Source organism: Oryctolagus cuniculus, chromosome 2 (genome assembly GCF_964237555.1).
Source record: "Oryctolagus cuniculus chromosome 2, mOryCun1.1, whole genome shotgun sequence".
NCBI lineage: Eukaryota > Metazoa > Chordata > Mammalia > Lagomorpha > Leporidae > Oryctolagus > Oryctolagus cuniculus.
Genome location: NC_091433.1, coordinates 185,003,204 through 185,020,036, shown reverse-complemented (window position 1 = coordinate 185,020,036; position 16,833 = coordinate 185,003,204). Strand labels below are relative to the sequence as shown.

General features: G+C 38.1%; 1 protein-coding gene across 7 annotated transcripts in view; it reads right to left on the bottom strand.

The window, feature by feature from the left end:
* Positions 1-2,272: 2,272 nt before the first annotated feature.
* Positions 2,273-16,833, bottom strand: part of SMC6 (structural maintenance of chromosomes 6) — a 99,869-nt gene continuing 85,308 nt past the window's right edge. For all 7 annotated transcript variants that reach the window (XM_051840235.2, XM_051840197.2, XM_070069745.1 and 4 more), the window contains 4 exons: positions 16,065-16,170; positions 6,670-6,822; positions 4,241-4,338; positions 2,273-2,756 (listed from right to left, as the gene is read on the bottom strand). In XM_051840235.2, coding sequence (XP_051696195.1) covers positions 2,642-2,756; positions 4,241-4,338; positions 6,670-6,822; positions 16,065-16,170 — 472 coding nt within the window. In that variant the 3' untranslated portion in view covers positions 2,273-2,641. The remainder of the gene's footprint in view (positions 2,757-4,240; positions 4,339-6,669; positions 6,823-16,064; positions 16,171-16,833) is intronic.

Sequence of the window (16,833 nt, the reverse complement as noted above, 5' to 3'; positions counted from 1 at the left end):
CTGGGAATTCTACCCAGATGCTCATTGCAAGACTAAACATTCAATTATCAATATTACTGAGAATTAAAGAAAATGCCATGTGCTGACTCAAAGAAACAATATTTAAATCTATATTATTCCTTTACCAATCCTGTCCTTATGCATGCAATGTTTTGATAATTCTTCAAGCCCGAGGACTTTTAGTTCAAATTACAAAACATCAGTAATGGTTTAAACTTTTAGGGTGGTTAAAAGTTTCAAACCAATGTCCTGAAAACCTGCATGGTCAAAGCAGAAGGCATCTTTGTGAATGTGTAAGCCATGAATCTAATCTTACTGCCTCATGGCATCAGGGACACTATCATCCTCCCTGCATCTAACATGCACTCAGAAATTTTCATCATTCTGATTTCTTGTTTACATCACAGTCAGCATTTCTGATCCTGAATCCCAGCTGACAGTTTCTGACAAAGAATTTAAGCATTTTGATCTCCATACATAAACAGCACAGACATTTTGAAGACATTAAAAAAAGGTACTAGGAGATAAAAGGGAGAAATAAAATTTTGGAGAATATTTAAGATAATACCTGAATCTTTTGTTATCAATTTGAGAAAGTATATAGTATTCATACCTTTCTTTACTTGGTTTGCTTTACTTTGGTTTTTGTCATTCCGAGATTGATTTTAATCATTTCCATCCAGATTTGAGAAGGGAAAACTTAGGATTCAAGCCTGTTTCCCAGTTACTTCAGTCATAGCTGCAGGGATAACTAGGTTTGAAAGTAGCCTTTGTGATGCATTTAAGTCACCACTCCTAGGGAGGCTAGACATAGTTAATTAACACTATCTTACCCAATTCACAAAAGCATAATCTTAATACATATAAATTAAAATTTTATTTTTGGAAGTTACACATTTTAAAAGGACAATTTCTATTTTTCTAATTACTATTACTAGAATTTAGAACAGTAAATGAATCACTTATGATGGCTCTAAGACCAAAGCAGTGAATATTCTTCAACTCTTTAATCAAAGATTAAATTTCCCATTGTGTATTAAGAAGCAAAACATTCAGAACTATCATAAAAACTCAGACACTGAAATTCTTTAGCTAATAAGTTTATGCATTTGGCATATTCTACTTCCATTTTAAATTTGAAAAAGTACATGTATGTTAAATGATACAAGTCAGTTATAAATATAACTTAAGAATCAGACTTTGTGTGGTCAGTGGGGAATACTTAAAACATTCACCATACATTTTCTTTTTTCTGTAAATTCTTAGAGTAGAAAGCACAAATTTTGGACTTCTTATTTGGCAATTTAAGACTAAATTGGACTCACTCTTTCATCAAAAAAAAAAAAAATCCAGTTTTCCCAACTGCAGAAGTGTCTCTGCTTGTAAAATACTGTTCTTAAAATATTTTCTTCAATTTCATAAATATTTTAATACTTACTGAAATAATATAAGTAATGCTTCCTGTTGATATCCAATGTGTTTAAAAAGTTCAGCTAATCAGGCAGCAATCCTAGTCATTTTCTTTTAAAAAAAAATCTCACAGATGATTTTTTTTTTTTTTACAATATATTCTATGTGATCATTTAAGCAGCACACTTTGTAATATCACCAAGGTCAGTATGTTCTGTAACTGATGTCAGCTCACCAACAGCTTGGCCCTGGGCTATTTTAACCACCAGCTACTCCCACCAGTTCTGCAAGAAGCCACTGTCCACTCCCGATTTTCCCAGCGCTTCTCTCAGTTTGGGCTGCCTGGTGCTTCTGGCCCATCTTCCCTCTCGGATACATCTGAACCTGAAAGCTCCTGCATTGCACACTGAGCAATTACGTAAGCCAGGCAAGTGTTCCCAGGTAGGGTGAAAAACCACGTCATTATCAAGTTTTGACACAGTTACAGGTGCTTAGTTGGGGGAAGGACAGTTCAAGGACTGAGAAAAAAAGCATCATGTAAGAGCTGGCAGTGGCTCAGTGCTTTGTAAAATGTCTTGTAAATGGATATGCAGCATCTTCAACTTGATGAAGTAAAAAAATTAGAAGTTACATATATAGTTGCATCTCTGGAGTTAAAAATTGCCTGGAGGGCAGGATTTTAGACAAGAATGTACAGCCCTGCATAGATCTGATGTAACTAATAAAAACCAAAGTCTGTGGTAAGCCCATCCTTGTCCACAGCCTGCCCTTATACCCCACCCTCTGCAAGGAGAAATTCCTCTCTCACCTGCATTTGATAGTAATACCATAAAATACTTTGGAAAAGCAAAACTATACATAATCAGGTGCTTAAACTTTTATTTTAATTCTTACAAAATACTATATAAATGAACCCAAACCGAACAGATATGTACATGTGCATATGTACAAAATTTTACTTCTGAAAAAGAATCTATAAAAGTAGATGGTAAGAAAAAAAACTTAAAAAGATTGAAAAACGGTACTATGAAATTGATTTCTCAAAGGAAAGTAATAGTAATTTAAAATTGCTGGTTGTACTTGCACTTCTAGGCTTGTTTAGACATTTTATTGTAGACAGAGATATAAAGGAGTTTCTTTTATTCCAGTCTCATTTTATTATGTCATAGTCCAGAATTTTCTTCCCTTTACAAATCTTTCAACATGAAGACAAGAAATGTCAAGTTCCATATCAACTTTGGTCATCTTCTTCCCCTTGAGTCACAGGTCGGAATGGCAACGTAGTCTGTCCTCTTTCTGGGTCAGACATCCGAAGAATTCTAATCAGTTTACTTGAAGGAAGTGAGCTAAAAGAAGCAAAATTAAGAATTCATATGTCTATGAAAATTCTTACCCATTACAAAAAGTTCTAACACTACCACAAGAAAATATAAATCTACATGACTGTTACCCTCTAATAACAGGACTTTATTTTTTTTTTAAAGATTTATTGATTTGACAGGCAGTTAGAGAGAGGGGGAGAATCAGAGAAAGAGGTTTTCTATCTGCTGGTTCACTTCACAAATGGCTGCAACAGCCAGAGCGGGGCGAGCCCGAAGCTAAGACCCAGGAGTTTTTTCCAGGTCTCCTATTCGGGTGCCGGGGTCCAAACACTTGGGCCCTCCTCCACTGCTTTCCCACACACATTTAGCAGAGAACTGGATAGGAAGTGGAGCAGCCAGGACTGGAACCAGAGCTCATATAGGTTGCTGGCATTGCAGGTGGTAGCTTTTACCCACTATTCCACAATGCCAGCCCTTGCGATCTGTCTTACTACTATCTAGAGTTCTAAGGGAGATATAACTTGCAACAAGGAATTAATTTACTTTCACTTAAAAGAAAAAAATCTTGCTAGAGCCCATAGGTTTTTAGTCTGGAGGAAAAACAAAATAAAGGACATTTATATATTGATCATTTTTAACTCCTGTTCTTATCTAGCCCAGAAGGAGTTACCTGACAATTCCCAATCACAAATTTAAATCTCTAAAAGATCACATCACTCTTTTAGACATAGTGACACAGCGCCTAAAACATGAAAGTAACCAATAAATGTTGACTGGCAGAAGAGAAGAAAGTTCTTCATTCAGAAGTATTGGTATTTGTATGTCGCCAAGACTAGAGATATCCTGAATTATTTCTTTAGTCTAAAGAGAATTACTAAAATTACATAAGATGGCCATGATAACCACAAACGAGCAAATTCAAAATAGAAACAGCAACAAGTTGGAGTAGGTGTTTCACACAGTGGCTTGAGTTGTGACTTGCGATGCCCACATCCCTTTTCAGAGTGCCTGGTTCAAGTTATCAGTTTCTCTGCTTCTGAATGAGCTTTTTGCTAATGCACACCTTAGAAGATGCAGATGATGGTTCAAGTATTTGGGTCCCTATCACCCACATGGGAGATCAAGATTCCTGGATTCGGCCTGGCCTAGTTCCTTGATTCAGCCTGGCCTAGCCCTGGCTGTGGTAGGCATTTGGGGAGTGAATCAAAGGATAGGAGATATCTCTTTTCCCTTTCAAATAAAATAAATAAAAAAAAGAAAGAAAAAAAAACAAAAACAAGCCAATCATCATATTCCATTCACTTATTTCAGCTATAAAAAGATAACACAAACAAGATTTTAAATATATGTAACAAAAGTCATCTTAAATCTCCAGATCTAACAGACACTAATTTTTCTTTTCAATGATCATTTATGCATGTGCATTTTACAAATGAAGATTATAAAATATTTCTTTCCCTTTATATACATATGTATTTATATATTAACAGAAAGTTATTAAAAGTTACCTCATGCTTTGAGGTGTAAGCAAGATAAATTGTCTAAAACGCTGGGAATCTGCCATCTTAAGTATCATGTCCATTGCAATTCTCCTATTAACCATATCCTGAAGAACAAAGGAGAAAGTCAGAATTGTGTCAGTCACATTTCTATAAAAGCAGCATTTTGATGGCTGATATCTACTCCAAAATTTTCATCTGGGGCTCATCTAATACCCTTATCTATGACATCAAGAAATGCATATAGTGAAAGAAAAGACAATATCAAAATTATTAGAGGAAAATGATTGAAGAAACATTTATAAATATTCCACATAATTTCTGTAGTCAGAAGTATTTATATTATGGCCCTTCCCTCAAAAAATTGGATTCTAATGATACAACTAAATGCTACAAAATGAATCTAATTTTGGAATCTAAAAGTTTCAGAAAGAAAAAGAAACTGTAAGAAATAAATCTGACCTACAAGATAGGTGAAATGACTCCATGATGCCATTTTGGACAAAAACACTTCATGGCAAGAATAATCATCTTTTCTGATTTGTATCTCAGAGGAGTTTTTAACCCATCTCTCACCATGATATTAGGAAAAATTCGATAGTGAAGACTACACAAAATTCACAAGCTTAAACTCTCACTTGTGAATAGCATTTTCTAAAAGTTCAGTATGGTTAGGCATGAAGATGCCATAAATATAATTAAGACATGGTTGATACCTCAAAAGGGCTATAATATGGTAGGACAGCCAGACATGAAAGCAGGTGACTGCAACAATAAAATAATATATAATAATGTATTTCAGAACGCAAAGATAATATAACATCTGGAGCTGATGTAAGGCAGTGCCAAGGAAACTCTGAGAAGTTCCTAATCCTGCCTGGCAGGGCTCTGCAGTTGGATGTAGAAGGCTGCAGAAAGAAGACATTTGAGTCAAGGCTTGAAAGATTAGCTGAGTTTGATACACAATGAAACAGAGCACACTTGGCAGGGGCATCATGTTTGGAAAACTACAAATAGCTCAGCATAGCTAAAGAGTCCACAGATACTATTATCATGAAAAGCTTCAGATTCATGCTGGAGAATGAAATTTTAATTTTATATATAATAGTCAATCATTGAAGGGTAATCAATTTTACAAATATTAAAATCAGCAGTTTTAACAACAGGGGGTTATAGTAAGCCAAGAAGTGAGAAGTAGTGAGAAGAGTGGGAGAAAACAGTAGAGACCACAGAAAGACTTAAAAGAAGAGCAGAGAGAGGTCATATTTAGTGTGTAAGTAACAACGTGGGAAGATTCAAAGATATAGCACAGTTAGTGATTGGGGCTTTAATAACACCTGCCATTAATCCAGGGACAGAACTCAGGAAAAAGAGGCTTGGAAAGAAAGGTACAGTGACTTTCAGGCACACTGAGTTTAAGATGTTGGCTGTTTACCAGGTCAAGTCTGACAGGTAGAGGGCACCTGGATTTAGAGTACAGAAGAAATGTAAGGATGAGATGCTTCCATTTTGGTGGGTGTTCACTTGCAGGCAGAGGTTTGGGGACTACTACATGCATATAGGGGATAGGGAGGATAGGAGGTATCCAGGAGTAACAGCCACAGCATAACAAGTCAATGAAGCCCTCAATCACTTAAGGGAGGCAGCTTGGAGGACTGAGCACAGGACTAGAACATGGTAATACCAGAAAAGGGGAGATAAGCCTGTGGTACAAAATACTTCAAAGAAATAAAGGAAGATTCAAAGCTCATTTATGACTTTTGCTAAACAAGTTTTGCTGGATCAGAGCAGTCTAAACTCAGATTATAATGGATGTGAGACACAAAGACAGGAAGAGAATAATGAATTACTAGTTCATGAAAACTCAGCAAGTGCCTGCAGCATAGTAACTGCATTACATGCAAGACTTTGCTTGACCTCACTACAACGCTGTGAAGCAGGATGTGTTAGTTATCCTGTCTTATAGAAACTGAGAGCCCAAAAGGATAAATAGCCTGCCTAAAGGCATTGGGTAACCGGTGGCAGAGGTAGGTCTCAAATTCTAGGTTTTAACCTCAAAGTCAAACATGCTTGTAAAAAGTGTGGATGTAAAGGAAGAAAGAGCTAACAGCAGTTAGAGTTGGTCAAAGCAAAGGTGGCGTACTGTGTGAAAATGAGAAAGCTCTCTGAACAAAAATAAGCTAGGAAAGAAGCTAAAGGAAGTACTGTTATCCATGATGGCAGAGAAGATATAAAATCCAGGAGAGAGAGGGTCTCCAGAGGACTGGATGACAGCAAGGAGGAACCTACATTCCCTTCTCCACCACTAATCACAGACTCAAATGCCAGGGAAGGGCCTTTGCTGCCAATGGTAAAACTAAAGAAAATTTTGCTTCTTTTGAAATATGTTTCACACAAACAAACAAACAAAAATTGGACAATTTAAATTTTAACAATACCATGTAGACATCAAACTCATCCAGGCATCTGAAAGGGGATTCAGCAATGGACCACAAGGAAAGAATGAAGCACACAGTGGAGAAAGACCGCTCGCCTCCGGACAGGGCTCGCATATCATTGAAGGCAGCTTTATTGCCCTCTCCAGGCTGAACCTTCAAGAGAACGAGGTGATAAGGAACAAAAAAACAAAGTACACAGAAAGATTAAATTCTTTGCAATACAAGCAAATAAATAGGCTTGCAGTTATGTAAACCAAAGAAAACAATTATGTAGTGACTGGAAGTGGTATCTACCCCACTCAAAAGTATTTTATAATGAAAGTGATCTACACCTATGTTAACAGTGCTTTTCATGGGCCAGCACTGTGCCATAAGTAGGTTACGCCTCTGACTGCAGCGCCAGCATCCCTTATGGGTGCCAGTTCATGTCCTGGCTTCTCCTCTTTTGATCCAATTGTCTGCTATGGCCTGGAAAAGCAGTGGAAGATGACCCAAGTGCTTGGGCTCTTGTACCCATGTGGGAGACCCAGAAGTTCCTGGCTCCTGGCTTTGGATCGGCCCAGCTCTGGCCACTGCAGCCATTCCGGGAGTGAACCAGGAGATGGAAGACCTTTTTCTCTGTCTCTCCCTCTCTCTGTCTGTAATTCTACCTCTCAAAAAAGTAATAATAATCTTAAAAAAAAAAAAAGTGCCTTTCGTTTTAGCATGAAAATCAAATTGAAAACTTTTTCTTACCATTACTGTTAATTCAAAATAAGGGATTTATATCAGTTTTCCTATAACTCTGACAGTTGTAAACATTCTAAAAGACTGAGGTAATTTTTTTTTTTTAATTACTTGAATTACAGTGACATCTAGTGGTTATGCTGGCAGACACAGGGTCAAATTGAAGAGGTTTACAATGGCTAAATAATGACATAAATGTATTGAAACACAAAAATACCTCAAAAAATATTTCTTTACAAATACAGGTCCAGTGGAACAGTAAAACAAACAAAAAACAATTAATGAAATTCAGATATACAGGTACACAAAGTAAAAAACAAAAAACAGCACCAACCAGTTTTATGTAACAGACACACTGCTTCCAATATTTTCAATCCACTATTTAAAAAATTCTGTTGCTAACAAGTGAACATTTGGCTATTTTTTTTTCACTACTGTAGCAGCTAAACATATGTGGAGTATCTCTTTGAGGACACAAGCACCCATTTTTCTTGGGTTTGTGCCAAAGAGTGAAAGTACTTTAGCAGACATTGACAGACAGGTTTTTAAATTAGTTCTATGAAATAATACTGCCATCGGCAATGTATGAGTTCTAATGCCACATCTTCAACAGCACTGAACTGCCAGTCTTGTGTTTCAGTCATTCTAACAGACGTGTAATAGTAACTTACTGTGGTATCTATTTGTATTTTTCGGATGACTAATGATTCTGAGTACTTTTTCATGTGCTTATTCATCAGTTGGACATTTTAATTTATGAAGTTCATGTTTAAGTCTTTTGATCCTTTTAAAGTATGCCGTCTATCTTATTACTTACTATTCTTTAAAAGCCTCCTTTATTATGTATTGCAAATATTTTCCCTAGTCTATAGCTTTTCTTCAGACTCTTAGTGTTCTTTCTGATGAAGAGAATTTTAATAAAGTATAAGTTATCAATCTTTTTTCTTGAGTAGGTTATTGCTTTTTATGTCCTGTTAAAATTTTCATGAAGAAACTCTCTTCTGGAAGCTTTATTATTTTACATTTTACCTTTAGGTCTCAGATCAATTTTTAAATATTTTTTGGACATTTCAGGTAGGCAGTCAACGTTTATTTGCTTTTATTTATTTTTCCCAATGAACACCCAGTGGTTTGAACCCAGGGCTATTCACAAGATCACCCCTTTCTCACAGGCCTGCAGTAGCATCTGTCACTAATCAGGTGGCCATTATGCATGGTTCCCCTCAGACTAGCTACTGTTTCACTTCTTTTGTATACTGGCTTTCTAGTATGCAATTCCCATTCTTCTATCTTCATTATATCCTCCTACTGCAGTTTGTAATTGCCTTTCTTTTTCTAGCATCCAGAGATAAAACTTATATAGACCATTCATGTGCAGCCTTCCTTTTCCACTACCACAGGTACTCAGAGCAATAAATTACTTTCTGAGAAATCCTATGGCTGTATCTTGAAAGTTTTTTGATATGTTTTATTTTTACTGTTTGGTTCAAAATACCTTTCTAGTTCTCAGTTCTTTTTATTTAGAATTGTGCTTCCTAACTAACATCTGGGTTTATCTTTCTGTTATTTCTATTTTATTTTACTCTGCATTAGTTATGACTTCAATCTTTTGAAATTTCTTGACATGCTATGACTAGGAAGAAGATCTATTTTGGCAAAAGTTCCACATACATTTCAAAAACAATCCATATTCTGTGGTAGTTTGGTTAATTGTATAATTTAAATTTTCTATAGCATTATTGACTTGCATGATTGTTCCATTGGTCATTGAAAAAATTCTATTAAAATTTCCAACTATAACTGTCAATCCTACTTTGCCTTGAATGTATTTTGATACTGTGCTATTAGACACCTACATGTTATTTGTAAAGTAAAATTTATCAACATGAAATGCCTCTTTGTTTTTTCCTAATACTTCCTGCATAAATTCTTGTTTGTTATTAATACAGCTTTACCAGCTTTCTTTTGGTTAATATTTGCATGGTGTCTTTTGCTAGTTTTACTTAGGCTCTTTCTCTGTCATCATATTAACATTTAAAGTGTCTTGTAGGGGCAGGTGGCTGACACAGTGACTTTGCCGAGGGATACCCACATCCCATCCTGGAGTGCCTGGTTCTAGTTCCAGCTTCTCCACTTCCAGTCTAGCTTCCTGCTGACACACACACTAGGAGGCAGTAGATGGCAGCTCAAATAAACTGCCCCCCCAAATGGGAGACTTGGATAGAGTTCCAGGCTCCTGGTTTCAGCCTGGCCCAGGCCTGAATGATGCAGGTGTTTGGGGAATGAACTAGCAGATTTAAGATCTGTCTCTGTCTAGACTCACTCTCTGTCCCTCTCCCTTTCAAATAAAATTAAAACAAACAACAACAACAAAAATTGTCTCATGAAGAGCATAAAGTTGACTCTTATATTTTTCTCCAGTCTGATACAACCTTGTTTTTAACTCAATTGTTTAGTCCACTTACACTTAACATGATAACGCATGTATCTAGATTTTAGCTGTCAATCTACTTCCCATTTGTCCCATTGTCCCATGCTTGTTGTTTTTCCTCCCCTTTTTGCCATCATTTTAGTTGAGTATTCACTCTTCCATTCCTTTCATTTGGTCTTCACTGGCTCTTCATACAGTCTTCTAAAAATTTTTAGTGGTTTTTCTAGAGACTGCAATACATGCCTCTGATGTTTTATCTTAAATTAGTATTGACATTACTTCCTGAAAGGTGCAAGAACCCTCTAACAGTCTCATTCCATATATTCCAATCTCCTTTTTGTGCTGTTCTCATATATTTTACCTTTATATCTCATAAACTTCTCAAGATACTTCTGCTATTTTAGACAGCCATAACTATTTTATATTTAGCTACATATTTACCATATGCAGTGTTCTCTCTGTTCCCTTTGTTTTCCCATGTTTTTATCTGAGATAATCTGTCTTTTACCTGAAGACCTTTTTTGTTGTTTCTTTTGGACAAGCATATGGAACAGGAATTTCTTCAGTTTTGGTCTGTCTGAAAACTAAGATGTTTCACCTTCATTTTTCAAAGATAACTTTGCTAGTTATGGAAAGCAGCTTTAAGATTTACTTTTCGGGGCTGGCACTGTGGCGTATCAGATAGAGCTGCTGCCTGCAGTGCTGGCATCCCATTTAAGCTCCGGTTCAAGTCCCGGCTTCTCCACTTCTGCTCCAGCCCTCTGCTGTGGCCTGGGAGGGCAGAGGAAGATGGCCCAAGTCCTGGGGCCCTGCACCAGCACAGGAGACCCAGAGGAAGCTCCTGTCTCTTGGCTTTGGCTCCACGCAGCTCTGGCAGTGTGGCTGTCTAGGGCATGAACAGGCAAATGGAAGACTTTTCTCTCTGTTTCTGCCTCTGCCTCTCTATAGCTCTGCCTTTCAAATAAATATTTCTTAAAAAAAGAGATGATTTACTTATCTATTTGAAAGGCAGAGGGACAAAGAAATAAAGGGAGAGACAAAGAGAGAGATATCTTTCATCTGCTGGTTCAATCTCCAAATGGCCACAAAAGCTAGTGTGAGACCAGGTTGAAGCCAGAAGCCAGGAACTCGAGGATGGTCTCCCACATAGGTGCACAGGCCTAAGTACTTGGACCACCTTCTGCTGCCTTCCCAGGCACATTAGCAGGGAGCTGGACTGGAATCAGAGCAGCTGGTATTCTAAGTAGTGCTCAATATGGGTGCTGGTGATGCAGGTGGTAGCTTGATCTGCTGTCCCACAATGCTAGACCCTCTTGTTACCAAATTCCACTTTTTTTAAATCCTTTAACACTTTAAAGTCCGTCAGATGATGTTTACCTTCCACAATTTCTGTTTAAAAGTCTTCCTTAAGTTTTACTCTTGCTCACTGGGAAATACTGTGCATTTTTTCCTCTTGCTACTAAAAGATTACCTCTGTGTTTAGGTTTTCAGCTTTTAGACTCTTTGAGCTCAGATGCAGTTTTCTTTGTATTTATCTCACTTGAGGTTTGCTGAGAATTCTGAATCTGAGTTGAGGCATGTGCAATTTGAAAATTTTAAGCCACTATCACTTCAAATATTCTTTCTGCCTGTTCTTTGTTCTATAGGGACTCCTCTTACCATGTTAACCCTGCTAATTGTATCCTCTTAAGTTCTGCTCAGTGTTTCTGCATCTGTTTCTAGGTTGCTCAATTCAGGTATTTTCTTTTGAGCTGCTCTGAGTTCTGCTAATTTTGTCTTCTGTTTTGTTCACCTGGCTCTTCAATACATCCCATGAGTTCTTAATTTGATATTCCAATATTCATTGATTATTCCTGAGATTCCAAATGTATGCTGAAGGTTTTCATCTTACTTGTTTATGTTGTTTATGGCCAGTTCTATTTTCTTTAACAATGATAATGGCTATGGGATGGCACTGTGGTGCAGTGAGTTAATGCACTGGCCTGTAACACTGGCATCCCATATGGGCACTGGTTCGAGATCCAGCTGCTCCACTTCTGATCCAGCTCTCTGCTGTGGCCTGAGAAAGCAGTAGAAGATGGCCCAAGTCCTGGGGCCCCTGTACCCATGTGGGAGACCAGACCTGAAAGAAGCTCCTGGCTTTGGATTGGCCCAGCTCTGGCAGCTATTTGGGGAGTGAACCAGAGGATGGAAGACCTTCTCTGTCTCTCCTTCTCTCTGTGTAACTCTTTCAAATAAATAAATAAATCTTAAAAAAAAAATGATAATGGCCAAAATATTAAGTCTGCTATCTTTTATTTTCTATCTTTGACGTACAAATAAAATACAATAAATTGCACATACTTACAAATGTACAATTTCAGTTTTAACAGATTTATACATCTATGAAATCACAATTCAAGATAAAGAATATATTTATCATCTCCTAAAATTTCCTCATGCTCCTCTATAATCCATACTCTGTTCCACTGATCCCTTGTCTTAATTACTGTATCTTTGCAGAAGGTCTTGAAGTGAATTAATTTAAGTCCTCCTATTCTGTCCTTCCCTTTATAGGTGCTTCACATTTCCACAAGAATTCTAGGATCAGTTTGTCATTATCTACAAAAAATCCCACTAGTATTTTGAAAGGAATTGCACTGAATCTACAGATCAAGTTAGGGAGAAATAAAATCTTAATAAAATACTAAAATCTTCTGATTCATGAACACCATAATCTCTCTTATTAAGTCATTTTTCATTTTTCAGCGTTATTTTATAGTTTACAGTGCACAGGTCTTGCATATCTTTTGTCAGAGTTTTCTCTAAGTATCCTGTATTTTTGAAACTGTTATAAGCGGTTGTTTTTCAATTTTAATTTCTGATCGATTGTTGCTAATATGTAGAAATTTAATTCATTTAAAAAATTTTTAAATATTTAAAAAAATTTTCTTTATACACATATTTTTAGAGATTTAATTTTATTTATTTGAAAGAGTTACAGAAAAAAATCGAGATAGAGAGAGGTCTTCCACCCACTGGTTCACTCCCCAAATGGCCACAATGGCTGGAGCTGAGCCATGTGCCAGGAGCTTCTTCTGGGTCTCACACCCTGGTCATCTTCTACTGCTTTCCCAGGCCATAGCAGGGAGCTGGATTGGAAGTGGAGCAGAGGGGCTTGAATCATATGGGATACCGGTGCTGTAGGCCAGGGCGTTAACCCACTGCACCATAGCGCTGGCCCCTATAATTCATTTTTGTATACTAATTGTACCTGCAGCCTTGCTCGCTGTACTAAATTGAGTTCTTCCTCCTGTAGGTTCCATCAGATTTTTTGTGTAGATGACCAGGTTATTTGTGACCAAAGAGAATTTGACTTCTTTTCCAATATGTATTTCTTTTAGTTGTTTTGTTGAGTTACTGAACTGGTTTGAACCTCTGTTATGATACCGAATAGAAATTATGAACATAGACAAGCCTGTCTTGTTCCTGACTGTAGGGATTAAACACTCAAGTCTGCCTTTTACTTTATGCTTGACATTTTTATAAAAGAGCAAAGGAGGCTCCAGATGATTCAATATTTTACAAAATGGGACTTCTATTAGGTTGGAGTTATGATAGGACTGATGGACTGAGTAGTCATTTTAGTAAGACAGAATCCTCCTTTCATTCATCTCTGCTCTTTGGGCCAGCCACATACAACCCAGAATTCAAGAACTGACTAACTGAAGTTTTAGTCATATGCCTAGCAGTTTGCTCAAGTTTCTACACGTCTTACCAGCCCTCTTCTTCCACCACAAAAAACACAATTGGGGCCAGCACTGTGGTGTAGCGGGTAAAGCCACTGCCTGCAGTGCCGGCATCCCATATGGGCATCAGTTCGAGTTCCAGCTGCTCCACTTCCAATCCAGCTCTCTGCTATGGCCTGGCAAAGCAGTGGAAGATGGCCCAAGTCCTTGGGACCCTGCACCCACGTAGAAGACCCGGAAGAAGCTCCTGGCTCCTGGCTTTGGAGCTCCTGGCCACCTGTTGTGGCCATCTGGGGTGTGAACCAGCAGATGGAAGATCCCCCCACCCCCGCCTCTCCTTCTCTGTCTGTGTAACTCTTGACTTTCAAAATAAATAAATCTTTTTTTAAAAAAAGTTCAGAATCAGCAATGCCCTCAGGAAAGAAAATACTCAAATACTCAGCAACTGTCAGCTTACATTGGACAGGCTCTCCCACCCCTTGGAATTCCGATTCACTGCTGCTCCCACACCTCTTCAATGTCTGAAATGAGAACTTTGTAATTTCCCTGGCTTTCTCATAGCTGAAAGTGAGAACAATGGATCACCATGGCATAGCACCTCTTTCCACATGGACAATTCCTCTTTTTTTTTTTTTTTTTAATTTGAAAGATAGAGTTAGACAGTGAGAGAGACAGACAAACAGAAAGGTCTTCCTTCCATTGGTTCACCCCACAAATGGCTGCCACGGCCGGAGCTATGCTGATCTGAAGCCAGGAACCAGGTATTTCCTCCTGGTCTCCAACGCGGGTGTAGGCGCCCAAGCACTTGGGCCATCCTCCACTGCCCTCCTGGGCCACAGCAGAGAGCTGGACTGGAAGAGAAGCAACCGGGACTAGAACCCAGCGCTTGTATGGGATGGCGGCGCTGCAGGCGGAGGATTAACCAAGTGAGCCACGACGCCGGCCCCTGGACAATTTCTCTTAATACTTTCAAATCTCTATCTTTAATAACTGAATTCCTTAAAAATAAAGGCTGAGTGAAGAGGAGCTACCAATTTTTTATTGGTACAAATTTAAACAAGTGGAGGGTAAGAATCTACTTTCTAATGTGCTAAAATGCAGAGGTGCCAAACAACAAAAAGGCACCCAATTCATTCTAAGTATTAAAATGAAATGATAAAATTTAAGGCCCAATTCATTCTACATATTAAAATGAGATGATACAATTTAAGGCAACTAAGAGTAGTAAGCAATTATTTGAAAAATCTGTCCAAGATTACTTAGACTGAGTAGCTGCTCTTGATCTGACAACACAATTTCTAATGTCATGCCAGTAAGCACTCTTTTAACACATATAACCATGACTTTGGAATGCTGAATGCAGTAGCTTTGTTTACTCAAAGGAGGTCAGACCTAGGATAGCTTCAAAGTAAATACTGTGAAGGATAAATTAGGAGGGACAGAACCTTCTTGGCTTCGTAGAGTGAGACTACAGATTACAGAGTTTATCTAACAGCCCACACAATTTAAAATTCCGTGTGAATTTAGAAAAAAAAAAAAAAACAGTGCAGCAGAAAGACAAGGAAAACATTTGTCACTGAGGATAAAATTCCTAATTATCATCTTAAAAGGATAATGTGGCTTGGGAAAAAAACACTGACTAGCAGCTTTATTCAGCAAGATCAGTTCAATTTTCAACATGTTGGCAAAGACTATTCTTTTTTTTTAAGTTTTATTTATTTATTTGAAATGCTGAAATACAGAGAGAAGGAGGGAGAGAGAGAAAAGGGAGAAAGGAGAGAGAAAAATTATCTTCCATCCTCTGGTTCACTCCCCAAACGGCTGCAGTGGCCAGGACTGGGACAGGCCAAAGCCAGGATCTTTTTCTGGGTTTCCCACATGGGTGCAGGGGTCCAAGTACTTGGGCCATCCTTTGCTGCTTTCCCAGGAGCCTTAGCAGAAATGGATCAAAAGTGGAGCAGCCAGGATTTGAACCAGCATCCAAAAGGGATGCAGCACTGCAGGTGGAGGCTTAACCTTCAATGCCACAGCACCAGACCAACCAAAGACTATTCTTAACTTTCTTTTTTTTTTTTGACAGGCAGAGTTAGACAGAGAGAGAGACAGAGAGAAAGGTCTTCTTTTCCGTTGGTTCACCCCACAAATGGCCACTATGGCTGGCACACTGAACCGATTCAAAGCCAGGAGCCAGGTGCTTCCTCCTGGTCTCCCATGCGGGTGCAGGTGATCAAGCACTTGGGTCATCCTCCACTGCCTTCCCGAGCCACAGCAGAGAGCTGGACTGGAAGAGGAGCAAGGGACAGAATCTAGCACCCCAACTGGGACTAGAACCGGGGTGCTGGTGCTTCAGGCGGCGGATTAGCCAAGTGAACCGTGGCGCCAGCCTATTCTTAACTTTTTTTAAAAAGTTCTTTCTCCCAAAGACAGCGAGTTAAAGTTTACCAATGTTTCATCAAAAGAAAAGCAGCAGCCAATATTGCTAAAAACTGAGATAAAAAGAAAATACTTACTGAAATAGTAAGAGTTTCGTTCTTATGGTCAAAATTCATCTTTCCACAATAGGCTCTCTGAGATAGTAAGTTGTCAAAGTACAATTTGCATCGTAAAGTCAAACACCTTGAAGTAAAGAAATGGGACATATTAAGAAGACAGAGAACCACAGAATGATCTAACCAGGCAGAATTATGTTGAGAATGGCTGCCCATTTCACAGGTGGGTTGTAGGTGATCTGTTCCCATGTCTTATGGTCATTTCCAACCTCACATTTTTACCAGTTCATTTACTTCCATAAAAACACTCATATCCCACATTTAATATACCCCATTACAGCAGTTAGTCCACATGAATAGATCAATAATTAATTTACACTGTAAGGCATTACATAAATCTTGTGCTTGAGAGGATTAAACTCTAGTAGTATTAAGATGCATAAAGTTGCCTGTTTCCTCCAGTCTTTTTGTAATGCCACTTTGTAAACTTCTTTCTGAGTCTAGTCTTGGCTTTCCATTGCAACAAAATCTTTTATGGTATGCACCTGATTAACTTATAGCATGTTAAAGAAAGATATTCCACCTGGGTAATTTTTGTCAAGATTTTTTTTTTTAACTTTTTTTTTTCCTCACCATTTTTTTTTTAAACTTTTATTCAATGAATATAAATTTCCAAAGTACAGCTTATGGATTACAATGGCTTCCCCCCCATAACGTCCCTCCCACCCGCAACCCTCCCCTTTCCCACTCCCTCTCCCCTTCCATTCACATCAAGATTCATTTTCGTTTC